This window comes from Nothoprocta perdicaria, unplaced genomic scaffold (assembly GCF_003342845.1).
Source record: "Nothoprocta perdicaria isolate Ctin4 unplaced genomic scaffold, notPer1 scaffold_173, whole genome shotgun sequence".
Taxonomy (NCBI): Eukaryota; Metazoa; Chordata; class Aves; order Tinamiformes; family Tinamidae; genus Nothoprocta; species Nothoprocta perdicaria.
In genome coordinates, this window is record NW_020454905.1 from 1,214,068 (window position 1) to 1,226,708 (window position 12,641).

Here is a 12,641-nt window from a genome sequence, read left to right on the forward strand (position 1 = left end):
GGGCTGTACAGTGTGTGAGTCTTCTAATCCTGCAGACTTACGCAGGGAAAGTTCTGCTTTAATTTTAATGTTTCGGATTCCTACAATAAAGTGTCAGTATTGGAGCAGAGCTGAGGGAGAGGAAGCCTGCTAAAAGTGTGCACAGGCTCCCTATGTAGCAGAAGATAAAGTTTTTCCTTTGATCATAAAAGCCAAACTGACAAGGGGAAGTACCTGGTAGCTTCATAAGCATATTAATGTCATAATACAGTACATTTTGCCTGAGATTATTACATTTGGTCTTGGTTTATGTATTCTGAACTGCATTTTGTTCCATGCTTTTGGTGTTTCAGCTGCATGGTAATTGTAGCATTTAATCTTGAGACTTATTGCTGCTGTGTGCTCTGCTGGGCCAGTTAACTAAATGAGAGTATTCTTTTCCCACATCCATATCTGTTTGTATGAACATCTGTCAGGTCTCCTTCATCCATGTTTTGGTTTCCTTTAGATGGAAAACACAGCTGGATGAGCAGATATGAAGCTGCACTGTGCTTTTGCCAGGCTGCAGTTAGGGGATGCAGCAGGAGGAATTAGTCCTTTTGATGTGCCCTAATATTTGAGATGCATTTTGGATTCAAAAGTGAACTGTGGAGGTGCTATCTAGTTCTGGTACAGATAAGGATGAATAGAGATGGCTTGGTGAGATTCAAAAGATGAAATATGAAGAAAAATAAACTTATTTTAGATAAGTTTTACTGCTTCTGTTCAGCTCTGTTTTCTTGAGCCTTTAATATACTTTTAATATGTGATAGATTTCCCAGCTTGACATCTTCAATAATCATGAAATAGGCAAGCTACAGAAACTAATGTGTGAGCTAACATATCTTTCTGTTATAACATGATATTCAGTACTGGGCATTTTTCAGTATTCCTTTTCATCTGTCTTCATATAATTTATTCTATGTATTYCTTATCTAATCTAGTTAGTTTTGTGGTCACCATATAGTTATCACCAGCTGTACAGTATTTTCAGGGGACACATCATAACATAAAACCAACTTTCTCCTTTCTCTTGTTTTTCTCTGGTTAATCTCTTATGTGTCTACAACTCTTTGGGTTTCAATATCAGCAAAGAATACTACATAAGAAAGCATCCCAAATAAAGTCTTACAGAATGTGCATGGATCTTCCACTTATTATCACTTTTTTTGTTTTAACAAAAAGATACTGTGTTACATATGATGCCAACCAGATATGCTGCAAAAATATGCTCCTTTCTGTGTCTTTCTCTGACACTAACTGGAGTTTTATAGACAAGCTCAATTTGGGATAAGGTTAAAGTGCCTGAGAGGAAGCTGAAAGAAGGAAAGTTTTTACTTTGTAAACTGTGTGCATAAGTGGGTTTCTGTCTGACAGTTCCTCTTGTCCTCTGTTTGCCTTCAGAAGATTTTATAAACACTTTGCCTGCAGTGCTTTGAAATCTCTGTTGATGTGAATATGATTTTGAAACAAATACAAATGCTGCAAATGGCAGCCTTTTCTTACTCTTCTTTCGTGCCCTTCTCAACTTCACTCATGTCTTTTTGTTTGTTTTCTCTGCCTTTCTGTTCTGTAAGCATGTCTACACTTTTCAGCCTCTTTCTGCTTTGTGTTTGAGCACCCTTTTCCATCGAGGGCATGTGATTCAGACAAACTTTAAGGCTTTAAGACAAAACTTGCTGAATAAACTCACAGTTCTAAAGCCCTAATTTGAGTTTTACCATTCTTCTTTGGTTAATGAGTTCTTCTAGGTAATTATATGAAAAAAGGCAGTGTTGCATTGAGTGTTTCTGTGTTTTTGACTCATCAAAAGTAGAGCTGTCCACTCCATTGTAGACAGATAAATATCATTTCACTTAGAATTTTATGAGTGACTCGTTTCACAACTTAAATTTTCACGGACACTGCAGGTTTTAAGCTGAGGAAGCGGCGCATCACGAATGAGCCGACCGGAGGGACAGGCAGCTGCCCACACCTGCTGGAAGCCATCCCGTGCGAGGAGCCCTCGTGCTCCGAGTGGCGAGTCGTGGGCTTTGAGCCCTGCCTGCCCGACAACGACAAGGCCTGCGGACCTGGCACACAAGTGCCCCTCGTCGTCTGCGTCAACAGCGATGGTAAGTGCTTTTMTCCACCTTCTTTGGAGACTACATGGAGAGGTAGTCTCAAAAAGTGACGCTTTCATTCTTTTTGGCTTTCCCAGTCCTTCAGGCAAAGCTTTCTGGACTAGAAATAGCTCTGTTAGGGACCATTGGGTGCAATGAACCCACTAGTTGCTGTAGCATCACATTCTGTTGGCCCAACCCCCCACASGATCTGAGAAAGACCTTGATAAGAATAAACAGCTATATTTTTTTTTCAGTAGGTCAGATTCATGCCTGCAACGGCTTCACTGAATTCCCTGATGTAATCTCACTAACAAACCTGAGCTGCTAAGTCAAAAAGCAGATAAAGTGTGAGGAAAGTAAAGTGTGTTGCGGTTCGGAATAGCTGGAAGAAAAATAATCATGCATTTATTAAAAATYATAGTTTGATGCATGTTACAAAGTTGGTTTGACAGTCCAGACTGTCTTGTTTCTTCAAAGGTCAAGAACACCAACCACCATTATGCCGTCTTTTATGATAAATAATATATAATTTAAAAAAAGATTTTGCATAACATTGTTCTAGCCACTTTTGAAAGCTGCTTACAAAATACTTTATTCTGTACATGAATCATATACATATATATATATATATAGTCAGGTCATAGTCATAGACTGTATATATATATATAGTCATGAATTATTTTGAGGAAAATATTCCTTATTCATTGGTAATATTATAGTCTGTTCAGAACACAAGATATATATTAAAATAATTGCATTGTCTAAAGCGTAGTTACTGTAAGAGACATCTAACTCCCCTTACAGGATTAAATATGGGGACACCTCTGGTGCGTGTTTAGCTGCTGCACAAAAATATATTATAATTGTATTGCTCCAAAGGACTGAGATTTGCTTTTAGAGACTTTAAACCTTGAGCTGTCGTGCTCAAGAATTTGAGTGATAATTGAGTTTGAGGGTTTAGATTTAAAACCTTAGAACTATAGTGYAAGCTTTATTTTTCTGCAGATACCTAAGAGAATTAGTAACAGTTTTTTACAGCTTGGAAAGAGATTACCCTAGAATGCCCATATTGAATGTATTACATTTTATGTCCCTTGAGCAGCAAATATCCATTCACATGGTGTAATCCTTTCTTGTCAATAATACTGAAACTATTGGGGATTTTTTAAAATATATATACATTTCAGATGAAAAATGACCTTTTCCTTGCAAGTGAAAGTGTTTCCCAAGTAATTCTGTTTAATATGAAACAGAATCTGTATTAAAAAAAAAAAAAAAAAAAAAGCAATGCTTAACTAGATTTTGGATAGTTCAGTTTTCCTACTGCTTGTGGGATGGTGTTTACTTACATTACTTACATATCTAACTTCTTAATGCATAGTAATATAGATATTTATATGTATTATAATTTATAGTAGATATAATTTATTTTAGTCAATATACGATTCCTTGTAATCATCTATTGTAATGACTATGGAAGTTCTCTTTTGTTCTTCTTCAGACTGTGAATTCAGACTGAGGAGTTGCTGTGTGYAGTGCATGAGGCAACCTAAGCACACACTAGCTTCTCTTCCCATGTAGCTCCCATGTAGTCCTCTCTCCTTCTCCCATCCTGGCACATATATCCCATTTCACAAAACACTCAAGTGGCAGATAACAAATTCTGGTCCACAAAGTCCAGCAGAGCATTTCCTTGCAGTCTGGTGGGTTTGACATCCATCCCCACAAGCAAGGTAGTCTGGCATGAAATAATGATATGWTGCTATAGTTTTGATCTAAGTGGCACACAGGGAATTTTGTGCAGAAACAATGTGTGGATAAGGATTCACTGAAGTTTGTTTTGTTACCTAAACTGAACTAGTCTTTGCTTAAAAGTCCTCTCTTTGCTTCCYGTAAGTTTTTCTCATGAGTTCATGTGAATTAATTAGTGATTCATAAATCTGTGTCTTCGATCACAGAGACGTAAGTACTTTAAAGTGAAAATGTATTTTCCCTTAGGCTTCTGTGTTACAAAATGAAAAGGCTGGAGTCTTTAATTTTCAGAATAAGCATGGTACTGTTTCAGTTTTAACGTAAGATAYACCCCACACKGATGAGTATCTCCTCTTTCTGTTGATTATGTCATTATATATATTTGAAGCGTAGCTCATTGGGATAGCAGGTTTCAACCTGAGGTCTCTTATTTTACAATTAGAATCAAATAACAGTGCTGTGAGGTTATTGTATATAATTGGAATGAGCTTCTCTGTTTAATTTGTTGTAAAGATAAGAGTCATTACAGCCTTGGAGACAATAGCAAAGAGTAGATTATTCTCCTGTGTTGTTGCTGGAGGCCTATGATTGCCATTCTCTTTCCACGGTGCATTGTAGTAATCAGAATTTTCATTCAGGCTGAAAAAATATGACAGTCAGTACCCTAGGTTGTCATTGCAGGGGCTATAATGAACTTTGATGTATTTTATTGTATAAATGGACCTTCAGCCTTGTACTGTGGCAAGAACCTTGTCAGAATATTTATTCCTAGKCTGTTTTCCAGGGAGTTTTATGAAAGAACGCCTCTGGGAGAAAATAGTCTTTTTAATTGCAGAAGCTCCAAAACCGGACATGATCTGATCAGATTTCTTACATACTATTACATTGGAATTAAAATTGATACCATTTCAGCTATTTATATATATATATATATATCATATAAGTAAGATATTTAGTGATGTACACACAGATATATACATTTATTTGATTTAGATAGGCTAAATCTCACTTACAAGGGATACATTTTCTGTGGATGTTCCTCAAGGTCACTAATTGCTGGGTTACAGTCAGCTCCACAGGGCAAAGGGGACTTACCGCCATCCTGCAATCTCACTTAGCCCATAGGGATGAGTGATCTTGGAAGAGGGAGCCATGACACCAGCAACACTGTCCTTGGATATGAAAATTCCTGCAAGCCTTGGAAGTGGCAGAGCTGTTGCTGAAGTTGCCTGGGCAGAGCTGCTTATGTAGCTGACTGCCACAAGGTCTGGTACCACCCTCATCTGGACGTATACGAGTGACTCACATGTCACCTCTCATGAGACTCGAGTAGAAATTCAGACCACCAGCAACATTAATATTGTCACTTTTGGTCTGTTTAGGGTTTGAATCGTATATGTACTAAGTGATTTGCAGGTGGCTGTTGGTCTTCATTCAGTTTTGTAATGGAAAACAATGGGAAAAGTAAGTGGAAGCTTTGTGTGTGTGTCCTGGTATAAATACTTCTTCCCTTTCTATTATGCTTATACACTCGTTGRACAAAGAAACCATCAATTTAGTGTCAATTTGTGACTTAATTCTTTAAAAAGAATGGAAGAGCTGGTTCAAACTTGAATTACACTGAATTACTGGGAGTTCTGCAAGAAAACCCAGATCAAAATCTGGCCACATCTCAATGGTCAATTAGTCGGAAAATGTAATAGCTAATGATAGTTTCTTTCAGCACACATTGCTTCATACTTACAGGAACTTGGTTGGATGTGCATTAGTCATCATTTTCCAATATTAATTGTCTACCTAATGTCATTATAGGATTGACTGAGACTGCTCTTTGCTGCCTGAGAGCTTTTTGGCTCACCATCTGAGGCATTTAAAATAAAGGCTGAGATATAGTGGAAGCATACTTTGTTCTTCACAGTAGAGTACATAAATATGGAATATATATCCCAGTCATTTCTTTGCTTTAATTTACCTGGCTATGTAAAACAATTGAATATTTTTAATAGTTTTACTTGGTGTTTGTTGTACCTAATAATTTGTTACTGGAAACACGAAGGGTAAAATTACGGTCTTTTTAAAGGATCTTAAAATTGGTACCCTCAAGCTGCAGTGTTCCGGGACATTGAATTTTTAAGGCATTTCTGTTTAACAAGATTATTTGCTGTGCTTAGTTTTAAGGTGATTGAAGAAAAGCATAGTGTATAGTACCACTGAAACTATCCCAGTCCAGTTCTGTAATCAAGAAGCCTAACACACACTAATTCTTTTGCTGAAGGAAGGCCACATTTAATATGTCATACCATATACCATACAATTGGTATTCCTTTTGTGTCTTATCTTGCCATTAGGAAAGTGGATGAGCCCCCATTAAATCCCATATAAGAATAGATCTTTTTAATACTTGTATAACATGATGTGATTCCGTTATGAAAGCTGACTAAATACATCACTTCCTCTCTCAATATCTTTTGACCTGGAAATAATAATTGGCCTGGAAGAGTGAAGCATTGACTTCAGTTAAAGGAGTAAGTAAAACAAATAAGAGTTTCATCAGTGCAGTGCAATAACTTATCACCACTGATCTTAGTGTGATAGATTCTGGTCCAATTTATGGTACATTTTTGAAGACAGCGTTGTGGTTCATTATATACAATGTCTATAGAGACATCAATGTTAAACATAGTTTAAAATGTAAAAGCTTAAAATAGCTTAACATGTAGCTTAAAATGTAAGTTTACTTAAAAATAAGTTTAAAATGGGTAGACCAACTTAATTACCTAAATCTTTATCTTGTGTTGTAAATAATAACTTGGTTATCTAGTCATAAGAGATGTTTTTGCTATTTTATGTTACACTTATGTCTAGAATGTACCAGTACTTTGCAGAGAAAAGTGGGCTTGTGCACTTAAAATGTCAGACTTCTAGGGGYAGAAATTGTCTGTGGTGAAAAGCAAGAGTATTCCCGGAATAGAACGCAATTTAATTACAAATTTTAGTAACCTGTGTTTTATCAAGCAACCAGCTGAAAACACAAGATGTTGCCAGAACTACGTGTTGCAAAAGTCAGTAAGTTAGGTAGGGAGATGTTTTGATTTGTATAGTGGCCTAGAAAGCAGGAGTCGGATCTTCATTAGACTTCAAGCTTTATTGTAATAAGAATGCTAGTGACACTTATGTATGCATTTTAAAATACTTATTTTTAGATTGTACAGACATATTTTCCAGGCATCCTGCACACAAATGGTAAATTTTCTTAATAAAACATTGAAGCTGTGAAACTACTATGTTCATAAATCATGGTAGTGATTACAACATCCTCATTAGCCGTATGTGTCAAGTCAGAATAAAGAATAGGAATTTTATTTGCAGTCTTCGATCCTTAAGTTACTCGTTGTCTGACCTTTCTTTCAGATCATAATTTTTGTTGAGCACTGATTAATCTAAAGCTGCTGTTTATCTGCCAAGAAGTATCTGATTTCACACGACTGTTGCAGTTGCAGATTAAGATAATTTGTGTCATTTGCAACTCCCATGCAGAATCATAGAATGGTTAAGATTGTGATTCATGCATTGCACTCAGAACTTCAAAACGAGATATTTGGAAACATAGTAAGCCACAATGCTTTCTCCAAAGTCAAGCAGACAACACTCTGTCCAGTATTCCCAGGGGTCCAGTCCAGACTTTGGGGCTGGAGGTTGATTTTGTCCAGGTTTCAGCTGTGGACAAACCCACTGCAGAGGAACAGATTCATGCTCAGTGTTGGGCTCAGGTGAAAGGGAGGAATGGAAAGCAAGAGAAACTGAAAGTTTCCTGCAGAATAAACCTGCAGAACCAGGTTTAGAGACTGAGATTAGGAACCCACATTAGGAGGGTCTGGATTGGGTGGCTGTTGGCCAGAGGAAAGATTTGGTAAGGAGCTGTAGAGGACTTGGTACAGCTGGGTGAAAGGGACACTCAGGTGACAGGCTGGGTTAGTATCCACAGAAAGTGAGGCTGGATCAGAAGCCTGAGAAGGGGGAGAGAGAGAAATTCCTCCCTTCTGGAGCAGGAACCCAGAGTGCCCTCTGATCTGCTGCTGCTGTTGTGATGTCCAGGGTCAGCTTAATAGCTGTGGCAGAATTACTGGTTTTCATATGGCTCCTATCCTGAACTAGAAAATTGGAAAGAAATATCATGCCAAAATATCATATATTAGGTGACAAAGCTCATCGCTTAAACTCARTGAAAATAAGGTTGCTTGTCTGCACCTGATGCAAAGGTAGAGGATCAAATCTTTAATTATTTAATTGTGCTGAAGTGGCATTTTTTCCCCACTCAATCCCTCCCTTAGTTGTGAAACGATTGTGTCTCCTTTGGGGATTCAGTGGGCATTTTGTAGTAATGAATGCTTTGTCTATAGGCTAGTTGTCTCATTCTTCAAAGTCTAATATTACTTCGCTGCTGTTCAGCATCGGCAAAATATAAATACTACTGACCTGTCATGTCTTGAATATTTTGAAGGTAAATTTATTGGTGAGTGTGTGATAGCCATCACAGAAAGGTCTTAGAAAAGAATTTCTAATGATGTTCTAATAACACTTTTTAGTTAATATATGGTAAATAAAACATGGGCTCACACCTTTAACAATGAGAATGGAACTAAAAATACTAAATAACTACTCATTAAGGAGTTTCTTGTCTGTGAAATGAGGGAGGAAAATCCAGTGGAAAAAGAAGTTGCATGTGATTATTCATTTAAAAAAAAATGCTTTATACATAGGCAACTTTATTTATACCAATTCCAGATGACTTAATTGTGGGGACAATTAATTAATTAATTAATTAATTAATTTGGGGGGAGTTAATGGATTAACCATGTCAATCTTGCCTTAGGAATTATCAGATGTTTGGTTTTAATTTTATTAATTTGATATATCCTTTATTGGTACTGGTATTATTTTATAAATAGCAAATTGCTCCAGTAAAGTTTTCCAGAGAAAAGATAGTAGAATAAGAAGAATAATAAGGTAGTAGAATAAGAAGAATAAACAGAATAAGAAGAATAAACAGAAACTAAATCAAATCTTTTCATCTGAATATCTCGGTCTAGACAGAACTTTTTTAAGGAGAGTAAAAGAAAGATGCTCTCTTAGTTCTTATGTCTTGTGGGAGGCTTCTGTAAAAGCAGTGATTTCATTCTTGGAGGGGACATGGGCCTAACTTGTCTCCAGAGTACAGCTGATTTCTCTGGGTAGCTCCAAATCTGCAGTGGAGCCTGTCAGATCTCTGTGATTCTCTGATGGTTCCTTGTGTAGCTTAATGCCAAAGCCAAAAAAGTTTTAACAATCCAGTGTTCTCAGTTAGGCCTCTGTTACTTTTATTTTTGGGGTGGGACAGAGTAGTTATACTTCCTTGGTTTCACATAGATTTGTGAGATACAGAAGTGTTCACCRCTGCTTGCTGTCCTGGGTGCTCTCCCTTTGGATCCAGATAGTRAGGCTGAGGAACGAATGAGCCACAAAAAGGGCTTAGTTTTGGTCTGCTGAAGAAGAAGCAGTTGTGAAACTATTTTCAAAAGACCAGATTAATTCACAGTCTGAGCACCCTAAGGGCATGCTGTGCCTCCTGCTCCTAATGCTGAGGAGATACTGAATGGATGATGGTTAAAAAAGTGGTCCCTAGTGAAATACAGACAGAAGCATCCATGAAGTCAATTATAAAACTGTTTCTCAGAAAGGTGTAAACATGACCGTGACAGTCATCTCCTTTACACTTCTCAGTTCCTGTGTTTTACCTGTGAGTCAATTGAGCTGTCATATTGAATATAGAGTAGCTAGCTACACTACACTAGCTACAGCCAGATGAATAATGCAAAGAGAATATTTGTAATCATCTTTTCCTGGAAAAAAATCCTAGTTTCTTTTTTCTCCTCTTTTTATGACCCCTTTTCAGTCACATGTATATTTGTACAGCAAGTATCTTTGCAGCAGTGAAATTAGATAACTGGCAAAATGTAAAGTTCATCTAATATTCTAGTAGTTGCATGTCATTAGTGATTCTTTTCAGCTATGAGCCACGCACTTGCATTAGAGAGTGGAATAGTGTTAAAATGTTAATGGCCAGGGTCTGGGATGAAAGTGCAGTGCTGGAGCACTTATGAATCAATTCATGATGCAAATTTATAAAGTTAAGCTCGAAAGTTCACAAGTCTGCCAAAATTCATATTATGGAGAACATGAAAAGCCTGAAGTTCATGAAAGTTATGGCTATCCAATATCTCCTCAAAATCAGGCTCTTGAAGGTAGCTGCTAAACATAAGCAGACTGTGATCWCAGTGTAGGGAATTGCAGGAAGGAGAAGAGTGATGCCAGTCAGCTGACCTTAGAGGAGCTGTCACCGTGTTTCCATGAAATTATTATTGTAGTCTTGCCAATTATTATCCTTTTTATGCTTCTGTTTCTAAATCAGATCTGTGGACATTAATCTAGTTTATATCAATTCATCAGGATTAATTAATTTCTAATTAAACTGATTTGAAACCAGTGAGGTTTTGTTGCTTTTCCCTAGACTTCCTCTCCATTTAATTTTGAGCTCCTTGGATGAGKCTATTGTCAAATGTTTAGTGGTCAAAATTATGCTAAGCAAAAAAAATGTAAACTTTGTTAAAGRTATTTTTTTTCCACTCTTAAACATTTTACACATGTGGAAAAAATGTTTTTATTTTTAAAGTCATATGCTTGTATGTGTATAAATAGTACTCCCCATGACTGGGGAGATATGAGGCTAGTTGACAGCTATATCTTTTTAAAGTGAGTTGGTGTTTTTTCCAAGTATTCTTAGAAAAACACTGACAATTTTCAAGTGACCTAATCTTTCACACTTCTCCTGTGCCTTCCTGTTGCTTTATAGCTCTGTCAGCACTTTTCCTTTCCTCTCCCTATTCAGCTTAAAATGTGGCCTATTGGTTTGACATATTGATCCTACTTGGTCCCATGACTAATATTGATTTTATTCTCAGTGGGACCATAGCTTGTCCTCAAACTTACTTTTTCTTTTATACCAAGATGACATTTGATTGGCTTATTTGACGTTAGAAGGCAGCAGCGCTTGGTTATGATCGATACATTCGTGTTCTCTGTTCCTTTTTGGTCTCAGTAAGATGACTACATGAACAAATGGGCCATGAAAATGCTTCAGCTACCTGTCAAGCAGTAGGGAAAGCTTGTTCCTGTTTGTTCGAAGGTGTTCAGGTATGACAGGAATGCTTGACTAACAGTCCTCTGGTACAAATGTGCTGTGGCATAAAGTTACGAAGGACAAATGAYGTTCTATTGATGGTACTTCATGATTCAGCTTTTTGTTTATTTTGCCTCKTTTACGTGGTGACACTCAGGAAAGCTGATCTGAATTAGCTGTAAAAATAAGTTAGCTGAACTGCATCAAACAGGCATATGAATCCTCTTATTCGGAGTTAAGGTGTCTTTAATTTTAATTGTTAAGAATTTTCTCTTTCATTTTGAATAGGGATGCTCATACATGATACATTTTCATTAATCTTCTTTAAAGCCCCATTTTAATTAATTTGGATTAWTTTTTCAGTAGTACTATTCAGATGAGCCTTTTTCAATGATACTCACTATAAGAAGACAGTAGATGCTGCCTCTTTCATGTTGGTGCATATTCAGTGGTATTAGAGCAAGTGAAAACTTCAAAGACACTAGAATTTATAATAATGACTTTTCTATTAGTCTTTGAATATGTACATAAAATATGTGGCATCTGTATAAGTCATTTCTTGGTGACTTAGAATCTCAGAGTTTAAATGGCCATGTTACAACATGTCACAACATGCTRCAAGTCACAACACGTGCTCTGAGATAGCCCTGGTGTGCCTGTGTGTGTAGATGGTGGAGTAACAGGTATAAAAACGAACTGTTTTTCTTATCAGGAGCTTCACAGCTAGCTGAGTGATTGCTGAATGTTTTGGGGAACTGATACTGCTGCTGCCATCACTACTAACACCATTGCTACCAGTTACAGAAATACGCCTGTAATTACAGGGAGTAGTGGAAATCTCTCCATATTGTTCTGGTGAAATGTATGTCAAATAGTCTTTGGCAAAGACTGAGCAAATTTAGGAAATACTAATGTAAAAAAGAAAAGGGAGGGGAGGAGAGTAAAGAATAAAATGAGTACCACAAAATGTGCTACTTATTATGGTGAGGAAAAGAGTAGAAGAAATTTTCATCTTTTTCTCATTTTCATTGTCCTTGGAAAATTTGGAAAATTTCTGCTTTGCTTATTTTCATTCTCTTCTGTCTTCTGGTAAAGAATTCGAGGATAAATAAGAAGTTAGCGCTTTAATGGGGGGAAAAAAAAGTTTTTTTTCCCAGCCAAATACCCTAGATTACTGTTTTTTAAATATGTTTCTGAGTTGACATAGTTATGGAATATTATTTTTCATACTGTTACTTAATCTGCTCTTTCTACATATGTAACAGATGGCACTGCATTTTATAGCTGAAAACCACTGTATGGAAAAAGAAATACTATTTCTTTCCCTGTTTTTATTCTTCTCTGTCAAGTTTAGGTCTACATGAATATAGTCCTGATAAGTGACTTCAATATAAGTGGAGGTACATATGTTCTTCTATTATCAGATGTGAAAATGAAAGCATTAATATTTCATCTGAAGATGTGATTTCATTATTCTTAATCAGTCCAATCCAATCCAAGGAACATACTTTTTAGCATCTGAAACAATTTTAAAGTTTTGAAATTGATTC

At 36.7% G+C, this 12,641-nt stretch overlaps 1 protein-coding gene across 1 annotated transcript in view; it reads left to right on the forward strand.

Moving 5' to 3' along the window:
• Positions 1–12,641, forward strand: part of THSD7A (thrombospondin type 1 domain containing 7A) — a 199,692-nt gene that overhangs the window by 108,798 nt on the left and 78,253 nt on the right. Inside the window, exon 9 of the mRNA XM_026036254.1 lies at positions 1,929–2,132. Within this exon, the coding sequence (XP_025892039.1) occupies positions 1,929–2,132 (204 nt within the window). The remainder of the gene's footprint in view (positions 1–1,928; positions 2,133–12,641) is intronic.